Source organism: Xenopus laevis, chromosome 3L (assembly GCF_017654675.1).
Source record: "Xenopus laevis strain J_2021 chromosome 3L, Xenopus_laevis_v10.1, whole genome shotgun sequence".
In the NCBI taxonomy this organism is placed as follows: domain Eukaryota; kingdom Metazoa; phylum Chordata; class Amphibia; order Anura; family Pipidae; genus Xenopus; species Xenopus laevis.
Window position 1 is genome coordinate 4,117,918 of NC_054375.1, and position 17,986 is coordinate 4,135,903.

Here is a 17,986-nt window from a genome sequence, read left to right on the forward strand (position 1 = left end):
CTTGTTATGAGCTAAGTGGGCCCAGTCTGAAGGTCAGTTAGGGGGAGATTTGGGGTGAGTGTTTATTTGTGCCCTGGGTACCCCGGGAACTATAGCAGGTGACTGTTACCCCAATATTTCTATATATCTGTAACCTTGTTATGAGCTAAGGGGGCCCAGCCTGAAGGCCAGTTAGGAGGAGATTTGGGGTGAGTGCTTATTTGTGCCCTGGGTACCCCTGGAACTATAGTAGGATGACTGTTACCCCAATGTTTCTATATATCTGTAACCTTGTTATGAGCTAAGGGGGCCCAGCTTGAAGGCCAGTTAGGGGGAGATTTGGGGTGAGTGCTTATTTATGCCCTGGGTACCCCTGGAACTATAGTAGGGTGACTGTTACCCCAATGTTTCTATATATCTGTAACCTTGTTATGAGCTAAGGGGGCCCAGCCTGAATGTCAGTTAGGGGGAAATTTGGGGTGAGTGTTTATTTGTACCCTGGGTACCCCTGGAACTATAGCAGGGTGACACCCCAATGTTTCTATATATCTGTAACCTTGTTATGAGCTAAGGGGACCCAGTCTGAAGGCCAGTTAGGGGGAGATTTGGGGTGAGTGTTTATTTGTACCCTGGGTACCCCTGGAACTATAGCAGGGTGACTGTTACCCCAATGTTTCTATATATCTGTAACCTTGTTATGAGCTAAGGGGGCCCAGCTTGAAGGCCAGTTAGGGGGAGATTTGGGGTGAGTGCTTATTTATGCCCTGGGTACCCCTGGAACTATAGTAGGGTGACTGTTACCCCAATGTTTCTATATATCTGTAACCTTGTTATGAGCTAAGGGGGCCCAGCCTGAATGTCAGTTAGGGGGAAATTTGGGGTGAGTGTTTATTTGTACCCTGGGTACCCCTGGAACTATAGCAGGGTGACACCCCAATGTTTCTATATATCTGTAACCTTGTTATGAGCTAAGGGGACCCAGTCTGAAGGCCAGTTAGGGGGAGATTTGGGGTGAGTGCTTATTTGTACCCTGGGTACCCCTGGAACTATAGCAGGGTGACTGTTACCCCAATGTTTCTATATATCTGTAACCTTGTTATGAGCTAAGGGGGCCCAATCTGAAGGCCAGTTAGGGGGAGATTTGGGGTGAGTGCTTATTTATGCCCTGAGTAACCCTGGAACTAGATCAGCGTGACTGTTACCCCAATGTATTTATATATCTGTAACCTTGTTTTGGTGAAGGGCGATTGGACCAAATATTGTACCTCCACAGCTAAAGATGATACAAACTTCCTAATCAAGATGTATTTTTTTACCTGGTAGCAAACATAGCTCGTAATGATGAGAATGTGGCCGCATCTTCTTTAAGCGCCTTAAGTTCGTTCCTCAGTTTGGTCATTGTTTCGGTCACCATGGTTTTTTCGTTCTCGTACTTGTTCTTGAGGTTGGCAAGTGCAACTTCTGCAGTCTAGAATGAGAGGCAGCAGTGAGGCAAGACATGGAGTAGGGGTTTGAGAATTTCCCTAAATGGTCAAAGTGGACCTATGCGTTGTAAGGAATATCTAGATCTTCCTTTTATTTCCCCTTAAAGGGACAACACAAAACACCCTGGATTTCTATGTGTGGAATTGCTGTATGGAAAATACTGGAAAAGCTGTTTACCTGCTTGTTGGCCTTCAGTACGGCTCGGAGGGTGGCTATCTGTTCTCTCTTGGTGCTCAGCAAAGATTTTAGCTTGAGAATCTCCTCCATTAAGGCCTCCTTGTCTTTATCAATCATGGGTGCGAGCTCCCGAGCCGCCGCACGCTGGCGTGACAGCTGCAAAGACTTGTCCACTGCCTTTTGTAGGTGTTTAATTTGATCCCTGATTATAGCATTGAGGTTATAGATGTTCATTGGCTCTTTGCGAATGTCACTAGTGTCTGACACCGGGGAGGAAGGAGGGGCTGTGATAATTGGAGACACCATATTAGACTTTAGTGGACTTTGCTCTTTGCCAGATTCCATGGTTTCTTTAGGACCAGGTTCACATGGACTTCTTAGTTCCACAGGAGATGCTATGCCCCTCCTGATCAACCTTGGTGATAAAAGACCTCTGGGATCATCAGGACCTTTCAAACTTCCACTACGGGTTACTTTCGTTTGTCTATAGTAGTCCAGCATTACTCTATTTGGCGTTTCATTGTTACACAGACATACGTGGTGATAGAGTTGAGCCAACTCTTCACTAAAGGTCACCAGCTCATCCTGAGCAGTATTAAGAGTGTTACGGGTCTCGTTTGTAACTGTAGTCATTATCTGAAGTTCTTTCTCCATCAATATGACCTTCTCGCTGCTCTCCTTACTGGCTTGTTCCAGACCCCCTACCTGCTCATCATACATCTGGATCCTTGAGTCCAGCTTTGTCCGCTCCTCCGTGTAGGTTTCTATATGTTTATTATATTTCTCTTTCAAGGCTTTGATTTCAGCTTTGAGGTCAATCACCTCCGTTACTGCCACTTTGTATTTGCACTCCAAGATCTCCAACCCGTTGATATCCACCTCGTAATCATGGTTCTCCTCGCCAGAGACTTTAGGCTTCTCAGAGTCCAGCTCTATGCTGTGAAGCTTTTTTATGGCGTTGACATGCTCGGTAAGTCGATGAACCCGCTCGTGCTGTTCTGTTAAGGCTCCTTGTGTATGCTCCAGCTGAGTTTGGGACTCTTGTAGGTTTGTTAGCAAAAGGGATTTTTCCCGTTCCACCTGCAACAAGAAACAGTAGGGTTTCTCTCAATAGTAAACAATGAACCCGTTGTGTTTAAGAAAGCCAACATAAAAAGTTAGGTATCAACTCTATCATTCATTTAGTTAAAAATGTACTTGGTAAGGTCTACAGTGTTGCATCTGCCAACCTAAAATCAATGGGTTGGACATATGGATGGATGTTGGGTTTGACTCTGCCCATGGCTCTCCCCATTGAGGACCTCAACGTGCTCCAAAACTCCCTTTATTCCCTTTTGAGATGCCTGTTGGCTTTCATTTATAGACTTGCACCTGCTCACCCTCCGTTGACATTGGCAGTAGGTGGGTAAAGTACAGTTATATAAGTGAGGACAGGTAGTGGGTCGCCTACAGGTTAGATTTGGAGCAAGTAGTGGGTCTTACTCTACCCACAACCTCAGCATGCACCAGAACTTACTTTATACCTTCTTCAGTCATCAGCCAGCATACATTTATATACCCCACACTTAAGTGGAGTCAGTGACGGGTGAGTTGGGTGGTCATGGAGGGATCAGATACATGTTGGGTCTGGGTGGTCTACATTTTGGCATGGTAGATTCCAACAGCTCAGTAATACAGTAGGACCTTGATGGTTGAAAGGCGCCGTGCAACCTAGATCTCTAACAATTGGTGGCCCAAAATTAATTACAAATGCAAGAGGACTGACCAATGAGAATCATGCATACCAACACAATGTCAATCATATTGCATTTCTCTAACATATGGAGATTATTCTGTACTTAAGATGGTTAAGATGGTGAGTGCTCCATGCTACTCTCTCTTTCACTCCCCCCTCTCTTTGACTATATAAATCACTAATAGGTCTGGAAGATCAACGTACAATTAACCACCGCACTTTAAGATGCTGAGCTGACACAGTGACATTGGGAAAAGAGGTTGTATGAGGTTACAGAAGCTTCCAGAACCCCTCCTGATCTACTGGAAGTGCCGGCCTCACTACAGATATATTTATAGCTCCATCCGTGCATTAACTACTCTATATAGAGAGAAAAATCCATTTCTCCACCTCTCAAGTAACGACCACACCATGCGGGCCGTAAACACGAATTCTTTGGCTTTTGGCAGCGAAATAAAATCAATAGAGGTTTAAAGGGAAAGGAGCCAGAGTTCTGACAAAGCAGAGAGGTCGGAGTAAACAAATCCCACCCCACTGAACCTTTAAAACACTTTTGCTTCGCTGATCTACAACAAGATGGGAAGTGGGACAAACTGCAGGTACCAGTCTCTGCTATGGGGGAGGGGGGAAATGCAAATGAGAACAATAGGGTCACAGAATAATTCTATACAAAGTTGGGATTGTGAACTTGTAATTACCCAGAGGATATTTCTAGCCTCCCTTCTCATGGATAGGTGCCAGCGCCGTGATCTATGTTCTTGTTATCTTTCCTTGGTACAATATCCTTGGGCGCATTACAGTAGGGGGTACATTATCCCTTATAATACATGAGTGATACTCAGAGTTCCCTGTATAACTCAGCCTGCAGCCTTGTGCCTTATATGGTCACAGAACAACCCCTCAGTGACTTCTAATATCCTTATCATTTACAGTAGGGGGTACATTATCCCTTATAATACATGAGTGATACTCAGAGTTCCCTGTATAACTCAGCCTGCAGCCTTGTGCCTTTATATGGTCACAGAACAACCCCTCAGTGACTTCTAATATCCTTATCATTTACAGTAGGGGGTACATTATCCCTTATAATACATGAGTGATACTCAGAGTTCCCTGTATAACTCAGCCTGCAGCCTTGTGCCTTTATATGGTCACAGAACAACCCCTCAGTGACTTCTAATATCCTTATCATTTACAGTAGGGGGTACATTATCCCTTATAATACATGAGTGATACTCAGAGTTCCCTGTATAACTCAGCCTGCAGCCTTGTGCCTTTATATGGTCACAGAACAACCCCTCAGTGACTTCTAATATCCTTATCATTTACAGTAGGGGGTACATTATCCCTTATAATACATGAGTGATACTCAGAGTTCCCTGTATAACTCAGCCTGCAGCCTTGTGTCTTATATGGTCACAGAACAACCCCTCAGTGACTTCTAATATCCTTATCATTTACAGTAGGGGGTACATTATCCCTTATAATACATGAGTGATACTCAGAGTTCCCTGTATAACTCAGCCTGCAGCCTTGTGCCTTTATATGGTCACAGAACAACCCCTCAATGACTTCTAATATCCTTATCATTTACAGTAGGGGGTACATTATCCCTTATAATACATGAGTGATACTCAGAGTTCCCTGTATAACTCAGCCTGCAGCCTTGTGTCTTTATATGGTCACAGAACAACCCCTCAGTGACTTCATATCCTTATAACGACAGATCCTACAATCGAATAACATTAAGGCACCTGAATGAGCTGCTGCTTCAGCTTCTGCATTTCAGAAATGTTCAGCTCGCTGAAAAGGTCCGAAACAGGGTGCAACGATTCTCCCTTCCTCATTGCCTGAGTCCGGTAATCCCCGTTTAGTTTAACAAGGGGCGTATGAATGTGACCATTGACCTTCTCCTCGTTGTTGGGTTCTCCATCCTCGGAGAACTTGAGTCCATCCACCGTAATGTTCAGGTGGGTGTTGTACATGCTGTCATTGATGTTGATGTACTGGGCCAGCTCCTTCCGCAAGTTGTTCTTTTGCTCTCGTTCGTTCTTTAGGGTTTCTAATGCCTCTTCCAGCTGATGCTCCGAAATCTCCTTCAACCGGATGGCGTCCTCCAGTTGACTGTTGAGCAGCACCGTGTCCTCCTCGAAACGCTTAATCTCATGCTTCAAGCCTTCGTATTCTACCTGATTTGGTGAAAAAACAGAAGATTATTTGGACTTTAAAGCGGTGGTTCTTAGGTTTATCAGGCCGCCTTTGAGGCCCATCATTTAACCATGGCCTCCTTAACTCACAATAATCTTGTAAACATATGAAAACACTGCCCCATTCAGCTGTAGTTCCAAGATATATATATACTTAAAACAGACCAGAGAAACATCAGATGACTCTTCACTGCTTACTAACTTAATTTTCTGCGCAACACCACAAGACGTTCCCTGTCTCAGCAACTTCATTTTCTACCGACTGTGTCCGAAATGGACAGGGGATGGCTCTGTTGCTTCAATTGTCATATAAATAATGTAGAAACTGCTAATGCCTTGAAAATGGCAAAATTGGCTAACATAACGTTTCCTTTAAGCAATGCCATATACAGACTGATGATGGATAACATCTGGGTCACTCCAGACCCAGATTTGGAGCTTAGAGGCCTATGTCTGGGGTCAAGACCACAGGCTGCATCAGGTGAGGACCACATTAATGGCTTGCTCCATAGGTTCCTGTTGTGTTGCATTTTCCCAGGGGCCAAAGATTCTGACCAAGAGCTACTTGTCTGGAGTGTGTTGGTTGAAAGACTATAAAGGGGTTATTTATTTAAGTCCGAATGCCAAAAACTGAAAATATTAAATTTTTTTCTACCCGAGCATGAAAAAAGTCAGAATCCGAAAATCCAGCATATCAGACCTATCTTGGTTGTATATAAGTCTATAAGAGAGGTCCCTATCTTATTTCAAAGTTTCTGTGGTCAGCACTGGAATTAGGCCGACTTCTTGGGCAAAAATCCCCCAAAAAATTGGGTTTTTCAGGAAAAACCCTAAAAAAATCAACGTAAAACTTATGATTTGGATTTTCGCTTGATTTTTATTATAATAATACATATGGTCAAATCAGGGATTCTAGTTTGTTTTTTTTGTTTTTTATTGAAATAATCAGAAAAATTTGGACTTTGATAAATAAGGCCCTAGGGTTTGGACTTTGCTATTTATAAGACAATCCAAAAAGTTTTCCTCCTTAAAGGAGAAGGAAAGGCTAAAAGTAAGTAAGCTTTATCAGAAAGGTCTATATAAATACACCAGTAAACCCTCAAAGTAATGCTGCTCTGAGTCCTCTGTCATAAGAAACAGCACATTTCTTTCCTTCTATTGTGTACTCATGGGCTTCTGTATCAGACTAACTGTTTTCAGCTTAAACCTCCAGGGCTAGGGCTTGAGCATGCTCAGTTTGTTCCTCTCTCCCTCCTCCCCTTCCTGCTGTAATCTAAGCCCAGAGCTATGAGTGAGCAGGGAGAGACTCAGGCAGGAAGTGATGTCACACCAAGCTAATATGGCAGCTGCTATCCTAAACAAACAGAGAGCTTCTAGAGCTGTTTACTCAGGTATGGTAAAGCATTCTGCAGAAAAAATATAGTGTTATAGCTTGCACTATTGTGGCTAATCTATTGGCAATAAAATGTCTCCGTAGCTTTCCTTCTCCTTTAAATGACACAGAAAGGGGTCCCCTGAGTAATTAGTTAAATAAAAGCCTTGGACCCAAGAATAAACCCAGTCACTGATCCGATGGTACAAATGAAATAGACACCGTTGAGATGAACCCACTACCCTAGAATTCCATAGAACAAACACTGGGGGTAATGATCAATTGAAGCTATAGAAAAAGGAAGGGCGTTAATTAGCCCAGCAGAAATAATTTGCTGACGGTCTGTGTGTTGTGTTGGGGGTCCCTAAGGATCGGTGCACTCACTCTTTGATGCATTCCCACGAGAAATGGCACTTATTTTGGATGAAATTTGATATATCCCCCTAATTAAGCTCCTGTGTACTGACATTGCACAGCCACCGAGGTCCCACTCCCCTATGAGCGTCAGTCTGTAATATCAGAAGCCCTGACTTGTACCCACAACATTCACCTGGTCTCCCTTCTTTCATTATTTGCCAAATCTCTGCCTCTGACTGAACAGCAGGGGGCGCTCCTGTTACATATCTAATCTATGCAAAAAACAGGGTAAAATAATCACTGTAATCTAGTTCTTTATGATTCCCTTTCTATAAGTCTATGAGACTATTATACCCTCCCAGGGTCGTTAGGAAAGCAAAACCTATGAAATAGAGTTAAATTCCAAGTAGCAGCAGGGCTGAGAGTTACAGTTCAACAACACCCAAATAAAATCCATTGACCGGTTTAGACAAGCCAACGGCATGGCGGCCCCTGACCTGGTTCTGCTTCAGAGTGGACACCAACTTCTGCAGAGTGATGTTCTCTTCTTCCAGCTCCGTGTAATCCTGCAGGAGTCTCGATTCCCGAAATTTGTATTCTCTGATCTCGTCTTTCATCCTCAGCCGCTGCAGCTCCAGGATCTCATTTGTCTGCCCAGAAAAGGGGAGAATGTTACAAAAAACAGCAGAATAAAAGGGCACAGGTAAGAATTCACTGGCTGCAGGTTGCACCTCCCTCCCATATGTATAAATACAAATAGAGAAGGAATGTTCTGGGCACACAATAAGCTATACCCTCATACTGTACTGTCTAAGGGAATCAATATGGCACCTCCTCCTCCCATATGTATAAATACAAATATACAGAGAAGGAATGTTCTGGGCACACAATAAGCTATACCCTCATACTGTACTGTCTAAGGGAATCAATATGGCACCTCCTCCTCCCATATGTATAAATACAAATATACAGAGAAGGAATGTTCTGGGCACACAATAAGCTATACCCTCATACTGTACTGTCTAAGGGAATCAATATGGCACCTCCTCCTCCCATATGTATAAATACAAATATACAGAGAAGGAATGTTCTGGGCACACAATAAGCTATACCCTCATACTGTACTGTCTAAGGGAATCAATATGGCACCTCCTCCTCCCATATGTATAAATACAAATATACAGAGAAGGAATGTTCTGGGCACACAATAAGCTATACCCTCATACTGTACTGTCTAAGGGAATCAATATGGCACCTCCTCCTAGTCTAGTCTGTTCAGAATACCCTGAAAAATTCACCACTAACCATGACCCCCACGTAAGCCTTTCGGGTAGTGATGGAAGAATTTGTCCTGTTTTGCGAATTTACAGCGAAATCCGCGAAACGGCAAAAAATTAGCAGAGCTTTCTAGGAATATATATCTACATAGGTATAGCACCTGTTATCCAGAATACTCGGGACCTGGGGTTTCCAGATAACGGATTCTTCTGTAATTTGGATCTTCATACCTTCAGGGGCCCATTTACTTAGCTCGAGTGAAGGAATAGAAGAAAAAAATACTTCGAATTTCGAATGGTCGAATATGGCTACTGCGACCATCAAATAGGCTACTTCGTCCTTCGACTTCGAACGATTCGAACTAAAAGTCGTTTGACTATTCGACCATTCGACCATTCGATAGTCGAAGTACTGTCTCTTTAAAAAATACTTCGACCCCCTAGTTCGCCATCTAAAAGCTAACGAGGTGCCATGTTAGCCTATGGGGAATGGACTAAAATGGATTAAAACGATTATTCCTTTGATCGTTCGATCGTAGGATTAACGCTAAATCCTTCGACTTCCATATTCGAAGTCGAAGGATTTACATTCGACAGTCGAATATCGAGGGGGTTAATTAACCCTTGATATTCGACCCTATGTAAATCTGCCCCTCAGTCTACTAGAAAATCACATTAACATTAAATAAACCCAATAGGCTGGTTTTGCCTCCAATAAGGATTAATTATATCTTAGTTGGGATCAAGTACAGGTATGGGACCTGTTATCCAGAATGCTCGGGACCTGGGGTTTCCCGTAATTCGGATCTTCATACTTTAAGTCTAGTAGAAAATCATATAAACATGAAATAAAGCCAATAGGCTGGTTTTGCCTCCAATAAGGATTAATTATATCTTAGTTGGGATCAAGTACAAGTTACTGTTTTATTATTACACAGAAAAAAGGAATTCATATTTAAAAATTTGGATTATTTGGATAAAATGGAGACGGTCGTTCTGTAATTCGGAGCTTTCTGAATAATGGGTTCCATAACTGTATATGGTTTATAAAGGGACACCTTATTTTAAAGGGGTTGTTCACCTTTCAGTTAACTGTAGAACATGTAGATGGTGAAATTCGGAGACAATTTGCAACTGGCTTTTATTTTTTATTATTTGTGGTTATTTTGATTCAGCAGCTCTCCATTTTGCACTTTCAGCCGTCTGGTTGCTAGGGCCCAGATTCCCCTAGCAACCATGCACTGATTTCAACAAGAGACTGGAATAGAAAGGAGAGGCCTGAATAGAAAGATGAATGATAAAAAAAAAAAAGTAGCAATAAGGATACATTTGCAGCCTTACAGAGCATTTGTTTTTTTAAGATGGGGGAATTTTTTTTTTTTTGATGCACGTCTATTTCGACAATTTTTATACACGCGCCTATTTTGTCCAAATGCATCATAAGTCAACGGGCGTCCGAATCATTTTTAAAGGGGAAGGAAACCTAGTCGGCGCAAACCCCCCACCCCCCCTCCCGTTTGTTGCCCACCCTCCCTCCTCCCCCCTGGCCTACCTGTCCCGCTGGGCAAATGCCCCTAATTGTTACTTACCCTTCTGCGCAGGTCCAGTCCAGGGAGTTCACAGACGACATCTTCTTCCACGCGATCTTCTTCCTGCTGTGAACGGCGTTTTGGCGCATGCGCAGTAGGATCATTTCGCCGGTACGAATCTACTGCGCATGTGCCAAAAGTCACGCGCATGCGCATTAGATCGTACCGGCGAAATGATCCTACTGCGCATGCGCCAAAACGCCGTTCACAGCAGGAAGAAGATCGCGTGGAAGAAGATGTCGTTGGTGAACTCCCTGGACTGGACCTGCGCAGACTAGGTTTCCTTCCCCTTTAAGCACGGCAATTTTTATGTGTGCGACTATTCTGACGCACGGGCAAATTTTTTTGAAGTGCTTGGTTTTTCGACTGCGATTTTTCCAGCAGTTTTACGAATTTATTTGCCGGCGGCAAATTCGCCACTAATTCGCACCTGGCGGATTTATTCGCCCATCACTTCTTCCGGGACAATAAGGACTAACAGACTCATCAGTTGGTAGCCACTCTTCCTCTGATCCCCCCACCCCCCAATCTACTACATCTTTATTGGCTTTAGTTAAAACTCAAAATAAAAAGTGCAGCGTGACACAAGGATAAGGGAAGCGCAAGAGGCAGGGGGAGGGGAGAGACACAAAACAGGCAGAAAGCCAAGGAACAGACCATAATAACAGGAAACATCTGTTCACACTGAAACTCACACGGTTGCCCCATTATGCACAAACATGGCCATGAAATATGTATTGAGAGAGGGGAACCAATCTCACTCCTAGGGGCCGATTCACTAAGGGTCGAATATCGAGGGTTAATTAACCCTCGATATTCGACTGGGAATTGAAATCCTTCGACTTCGAATATCGAAGTCGAAGGATTTAGCGCAAATAGTGCGATCGTACGATCGAAGGATTATTCCTTCGATCGAACGATTAAATCCTTCGAATCGAACGATTCGAAGGATTTAAATCCAACGATCGAAGGAATATCCTTCGATCAAAAAAAGTTAGCCAAGCCTATGGGGATCTTCCCCATAGGCTAACATTGACTTCGGTAGCTTTTAGATGGCGAACTAGGGGGTCGAAGTTTTTTCTTAAAGAGACAGTACTTCGACTATCGAATGGTCAAATAGTCGAACGATTTTTAGTTCGAATCCTTCGATTCGAAGTCGTAGTCGAAGGAGCCCAAAAAATACTTCGAAATTCGAAGTTTTTTTACTTCGAATCCTTCACTCGAAGTTAGTGAATCGGCCCCCTAGTGTCTGTTCCTTACGCGAGCATTTATACAGAACCCGGCGCCGGAGCTTGGACCCTGCAGGCTGAAAGGGGCAGATTCCCTAAAGGGCGAAGTGGCTAACGCTAGTGTCAATTCACTAGCGTTACCGCCCGCAGGGATTCGCCAATTTCGCGCAGGCGTCGCTTCGCTAGTGAAGGAGATAGACGCTTCACACTCTTACGCCAGGCAAATTTTCGCCTCTGGCGAATGGACGTAACTCCGCAAATTCACTAAGATGCGGAGTTTACTGAACGCAACCTCATTCGCCAGACTTGCCTTCGCCAGCTCAGACCCGGCGAAGTGCAAAGTCCCAAAACAACGCTGGCGCCTTTTCCTTTTTTTCAGAGTGATAGCCTGCAAAGGTCCGTAAAAAAATTTTTTTTGGTTCGCCAAAACATAAATGGAACATAAACTATACAGTGGGCTCATGTGTAGGGCAATATAACAACTCTATTGTCTTTATTAAAGGGATACTGTCATGGGAAAATATTTTTTTTTCAAAATGAATCAGTTAATAGTGCTGCTCCAGCAGAATTCTGCACTGAAATCCATTTCTCAAACAGATTTTTTTATATTCAATTTTGAAATCTGACATGGGCTAGACATATTGTCAATTTCCCAGCTGCCCCAAGTCATGTGACTTGTGCTCTGATAAACTTCAGTCACTCTTTACTGCTGTACTGCAAGTTGGAGTGATATCACCCCCTCCCCCCCAGCAGCCAAACAAAAGAACAATGGGAAGGTAACCAGATAGCAGCTCCCTAACACAAGATAACAGCTGCCTGGTAGATCTAAGAACAACACTCAATAGTAAAAACCCATGTCTCACTGAGACACATTCAGTTACATTGAGAAGGAAAAACAGCAGCCTGCCAGAAAGCATTTCTCTCCTAAAGTGCAGGCACAAGTCACATGACCAGGGGCAGCTGGGAAATTGACAATATGTCTAGCCCCATGTCAGATTTCAAAATTAAATATAAAAAAATCTGTTTGCTCTTTTGAGAAATGGATTTCAGTGCAGAATTCTGCTGGAGCAGCACTATTAACTGATGGGTTTTAAAAAAAACATCTTTTCCGATGACAGGATCCCTTTAAGGTTCCCTGGACTTGTGTAATGTAATGTATTTGCTGCAACATATATGTCCGTTTAATTTTATCATTTCCCACCGTATGCAAATTAGGCAACGCTATCGTATCTTCGCATTGATTGCCGAAGTAACGCTAGCGAAAATTCGCCATGGTTCTTCGCCCTCGACGCAGCTTCGCCTTTTAGTGAATTAGCGTTGTCCTAGCGAATTTACGCCTGGCGAAGTGTTGCAATAAACTGGCGAATTTTCGCCGGTTAGGGAATTTGCCCCCAGGAGTCTGGGGAGTCACTGGGCAGAGACATACGCCCCGAGAAGTCTTTTATATATTTATTATTTGCTTTTTTCTTCACCCAGTGACCAGCGCCCGTCTCTCCTGTTTCCCCATAAACGTAACAATGATACAATGTCACTGTTATTATTGTAATACATTGCAAATATAATACATTGTTATTTACTCAATACGTTTAGTTTCCTATAATTGTAATAAATTCCCTGAGCCAGAAGTTTGGCCCCAAACAAAGGCCCCAACTTCATCCATGCTGTTATTTCTGTGACTTATTTACCGCTAAAAAGAAGATCAACAACTCAGGGATCATATCAGTCATCTGTATTTTGTCTAGAATGTGTTATTACCAACGAGCAGACAGACCCGATGTGCGTCAAAGGAGAAGAACAATAAAACTGGACTGTGATTGGTTGAAATACTGGGCACTGGGCATTGATTGGTTAACAGATTTGGGGGGTGGAGTAACACAAGTGACTATAATAATAGTAATAATAATAATAATAAGCTAGAAATAAGGGGGTGTTGGAAAACTTGTGTACATTGTATTATGTCCATCTGGATTTCCATTGATTCATTAAAGCCTGGCTTCTTGCTGATCCCCATTAATACACTTCAATAAATTGATTTTCAAATCCCATACGAGTCTCTGTATTTAAAAGACTGGACCTGGACTGTGAACTTTGTGGAATGACATGGAGGTGTAACACACAGAAGCCTCCTTATAACAAAATATTCAATTAGCAGAGCTTTCTAGGAATATATATATATATATATATATATATATATATATATATATATATATATATATATATATATATATATATATATATATATATATATACAGATATGGGACCTGTTATCCAGAAACTTTGGACCTGGGGTTTCCAGATAACAGATCCTTCTGTAATATGGATTGCAATACCTTAAGTCTACTAGAAAATCATATAAACATGAAATAAACCCAATAGGCCAGTTTTGATTCCAATAAGGATTAATTATATCTTAGTTGGGATCAAGTACAAGCGACTGTTTTATTATTACACAGTTTAAAAAAATCAGTTTAAAACGTTTGTATTATTTGGATAAAATGAGTCTATGTGAGAAGGCCTTTCTGTAATTCTGAGCTTTCTGGATAACAGATCCTATACCTGTATATGATTTTTAAAGGGACACCTTATCAAAATGGGTTGTTCACCTTTCCGTTAACTGTAGATTGTGATGTAGATGGTGAAATTCGGAGACAATTTGCAACTGGTTTTTATTTTTTATGGTTTTGGTGATACTTTGCTTTTTATTCAGCAGCTCACCAATTTGCCATTTCAGCCATCTGGTTGCCAGGGTCCGAATTCCCCTAGCAACCATGGACTGATTTGAAGAAGAAACTGGAATATGAACAGGAGAGGCCTGAATAGAAATATGAATAATAAAAAAAGGAGCAATAACGATACATTTGTGCCTTACAGAGCATTTGTTTTTGTTTTTTTAAGATGGGGTCAGTGACCCCCATTTGAAAGCTGGAAAGTATCAGAAGAAAAAAGAAAATGATTCAAAAAACGATAAAAATAAATAATGAAGACCAATTGTAAAGTTGCTTATAATTGAACCATTCCTTTTAAGTTGTAGGACTAAATAAAATTGATATAACATGGGCAACACGAGCAAAGAAAACAGAATGTAAGAGCTGAGGAACCCGGGACCTGTCCTTTACCCTACCAAGATTTATTTGCCAGGACAGTATATCTCAGTAATGAACTGATACTTTTATTGGGCGACTGAATTAACTTTTCAGTAGTGACTGGTACATGAGCACCTTGGGATCAACCCCAGTTTAATGTGTTACATGATTCATAGAGGATAAAACTGACAGTTAATATGGGCAGAGATACAGAGCTAATTAGTATCCCCAGAATTCCAAACTCAAGTCAATATGAATAGTTTATACAGGAGTCACAGGGACAGATAATACTGAGCTTCATTGTGCCCATAGGAAACACCCATAGAAATTCTCTTGTTGTCCTAATCCATTAACACTGCACAGAAACACAGGGGCTCATTCACCAGACCCGTCACAATTGTGCTGAAAATTTTGCCTCGTTCCGTCACTCGGGCTCACAATGACGTCAGCACAGGATTCTTTAGGCACAAGCAGACACCCTGCTATAGTTCCAGGGGTACCCAGGGCACAAATAATCACTCACCCCAAATCTCCCCCTAACTGACCTTCAGACTGGGCCCCCTTAGCTCATAACAAGGTTACAGATATATAGAAACATTGGGGTGTCACCCTGCTATAGTTCTAGGGGTACCCAGGGCACAAATAATCACTCACCCCAAATCTCCCCCTAACTGACCTTCAGACTGGGCCCCCTTAGCTCATAACAAGGTTACAGATATATAGAAACATTGGGGTGTCACCCTGCTATAGTTCCAGGGGTACCCAGGGTACAAATAATCACTCACCCCAAATCTCCCCCTAACTGACCTTCAGACTGGGCCCCCTTAGCTCATAACAAGGTTACATATATATAGAAACATTGGGGTGTCACCCTGCTATAGTTCCAGGGGTACCCAGGGTACAAATAAACACTCACCCCAAATCCCCCCTAACTGGCCTTCAGACTGGGCCCCCTTAGCTCATAACAAGGTTACAGATATATAGAAACATTGGGGTGTCACCCTGCTATAGTTCCAGGGGTACCCAGGGTACAAATAAACACTCACCCCAAATCCCCCCTAACTGGCCTTCAGACTGGGCCCCCTTAGCTCATAACAAGGTTACAGATATATAGAAACATTGGGGTGTCACCCTGCTATAGTTCCAGGGGTACCCAGGGTACAAATAAACACTCACCCCAAATCCCCCCTAACTGGCCTTCAGACTGGGCCCCCTTAGCTCATAACAAGGTTACAGATATATAGAAACATTGGGGTAACAGTCACCCTGCTATAGTTCTAGGGGTACCCAGGGCACAAATAAGCACTCACCCCAAATCTCCCCCTAACTGACCTTCAGACTGGGCCCCCTTAGCTCATAACAAGGTTACAGATATATAGAAACATTGGGGTGTCACCCTGCTATAGTTCCAGGGGTACCCAGGGTACAAATAAGCACTCACCCAAAATCTCCCCCTAACTGGTCTTCAGACTGGGCCCCCTTAGCTCATAACAAGGTTACAGATATATAGAAACATTGGGGTGTCACCCTGCTATAGTTCCAGGGGTACCCAGGGTACAAATAAACACTCACCCCAAATCTCCCCCTAACTGACCTTCAGACTGGGCCCCCTTAGCACATAAGGTTACAGATATAAAGAAACATTGGGGTGTCACCCTGCTATAGTTCCAGGGGTACCCAGGGTACAAATAAGCACTCACCCCAAATCTCCCCCTAACTGACCTTCAGACTGGGCCCCCTTAGCTCATAACAACGTTACAGATATATAGAAACATTGGGGTGCCACCTTGCTATAGTTCCAGGGGTACCCAAGGTACAAATAAGCACTCACCCCAAATCTCCCCCTAACTGACCTTCAGACTGGACCCCCTTAGCTCATAACAAGGTTACAGGTATATAGAAACATTGGGGTGTCACCCTGTTATAGTTCCAGGGGTACCCAGGGTACAAATAAGCACTCACCCCAAATCTCCCCCTAACTGACCTTCAGGCTGGGCCCCTTAGCTCATAACAAGGTTACAGATATATAGAAACATTGGGGTAACAGTCACCCTGCTATAGTTCTAGGGGTACCCAGGGCACAAATAAGCACTCACCCCAAATCTCCCCCTAACTGACCTTCAGACTGGGCCCCCTTAGCTCACAACAAGGTTACAGATATATTGAAACATTGGGGTGCCACCCTGCTATAGTTCCAGGGGTACCCAGGGTACAAATAAACACTCACCCCAAATCTGCCCCTAAATGACCTTCAGACTGGGTCCCCTTAGCTCATAACAAGGTTACAGATATATAGAAACATTGGGGTGTCACCCTGCTATAGTTCCAGGGGTACCCATGGTACAAATAAGCACTCACCCCAAATCTCCCCCTAACTGACCTTCAGACTGGGCCCCCTTAGCTCATAACAAGGTTACAGATATATAGAAACATTGGGGTAACAGTCACCGTGCTATAGTTCCAGGGGTACCCAGGGTACAGATAAACACTCACCCCAAATCTCCCCCTAACTGACCTTCAGACTGGGCCCCCTTAGCTCATAACAAGGGTACAGATATATAGAAACATTGGGGTAACAGTCACCGTGCTATAGTTCCAGGGGTACCCAGGGTACAGATAAACACTCACCCCAAATCTCCCCCTAACTGACCTTCAGACTGGGCCCCCTTAGCTCATAACAAGGTTACAGATATATAGAAACATTGGGGTAACAGTCACCCTGCTATAGTTCCAGGGGTACATCTCTTGGGGTACATCCAGTGGAGCTTACAGTCCAAGCCCCTATCATAAGGTCACACGTGCCCTGCCAGCCAATAAAATTTCAGTAGATGGCACAATCTTATTACCCAGCAGCAACATTGGCATAGGTTCATTTTTCAGAAAAATATAACTATTATTTTGGCAGCTTGACTGTTTGGGATGCGATTGAGAGATTTACCCCTATATGTAATAAAAGGCTCGAAATTTGCTCAGGTGCAGTAACTCATAGGAACAGTTTTAAACAGGTAATTGGAACCTGCTGGTTGGTTTATACAGGTGGTTTGCCCATTTTATTACATAAAACTCTTCTCATTCCTTAAACACGTTTCTACAACGAACCCCCCGTGCCCCTTTGTGATTGGCCGAGGCAGAAGCCCGAGGGTCGCTCTCCGTGCCAGGCTGGATATACACATGTAGCACATTTGCCAACACAAGTGAATTTCTCTGAAAGCGAAGCTTAACAGTGGATTTGCCAATCACAAAGAGAGGGTTAGGGTCTTGTCTGACTGCCAAGTGACTTTATGGCCTCCAAGTGCCCAGAGCATGACGGTTGTTGCCCTTTCTTCTCGGCTGTGGTCAATCACTTGCTTCACTTTTACCTACAGATCCAAATGCACTCGTAGGACGGCACAAAGGCATACGGACACTACCTCTCACTTGGAAAGCCGGGTTGCTGCCTACTTGTATCTCAACTGGCCAACCATAAATGAAGCCATCATCAAATGCAGCCTATAGT

The 17,986-nt window shown here is 43.2% G+C and overlaps 1 protein-coding gene across 7 annotated transcripts in view; it reads right to left on the reverse strand.

Moving 5' to 3' along the window:
• The window catches only part of LOC108710727 (protein bicaudal D homolog 1), a 64,265-nt gene that overhangs the window by 16,799 nt on the left and 29,480 nt on the right, over positions 1-17,986 (reverse strand). For all 7 annotated transcript variants that reach the window (XM_041585849.1, XM_041585851.1, XM_041585852.1 and 4 more), the window contains exons 3-6: positions 7,810-7,962; positions 5,131-5,565; positions 1,642-2,721; positions 1,296-1,447 (exon numbers count right to left, since the gene is read on the reverse strand). In XM_041585849.1, coding sequence (XP_041441783.1) covers positions 1,296-1,447; positions 1,642-2,721; positions 5,131-5,565; positions 7,810-7,962 — 1,820 coding nt within the window. The remainder of the gene's footprint in view (positions 1-1,295; positions 1,448-1,641; positions 2,722-5,130; positions 5,566-7,809; positions 7,963-17,986) is intronic.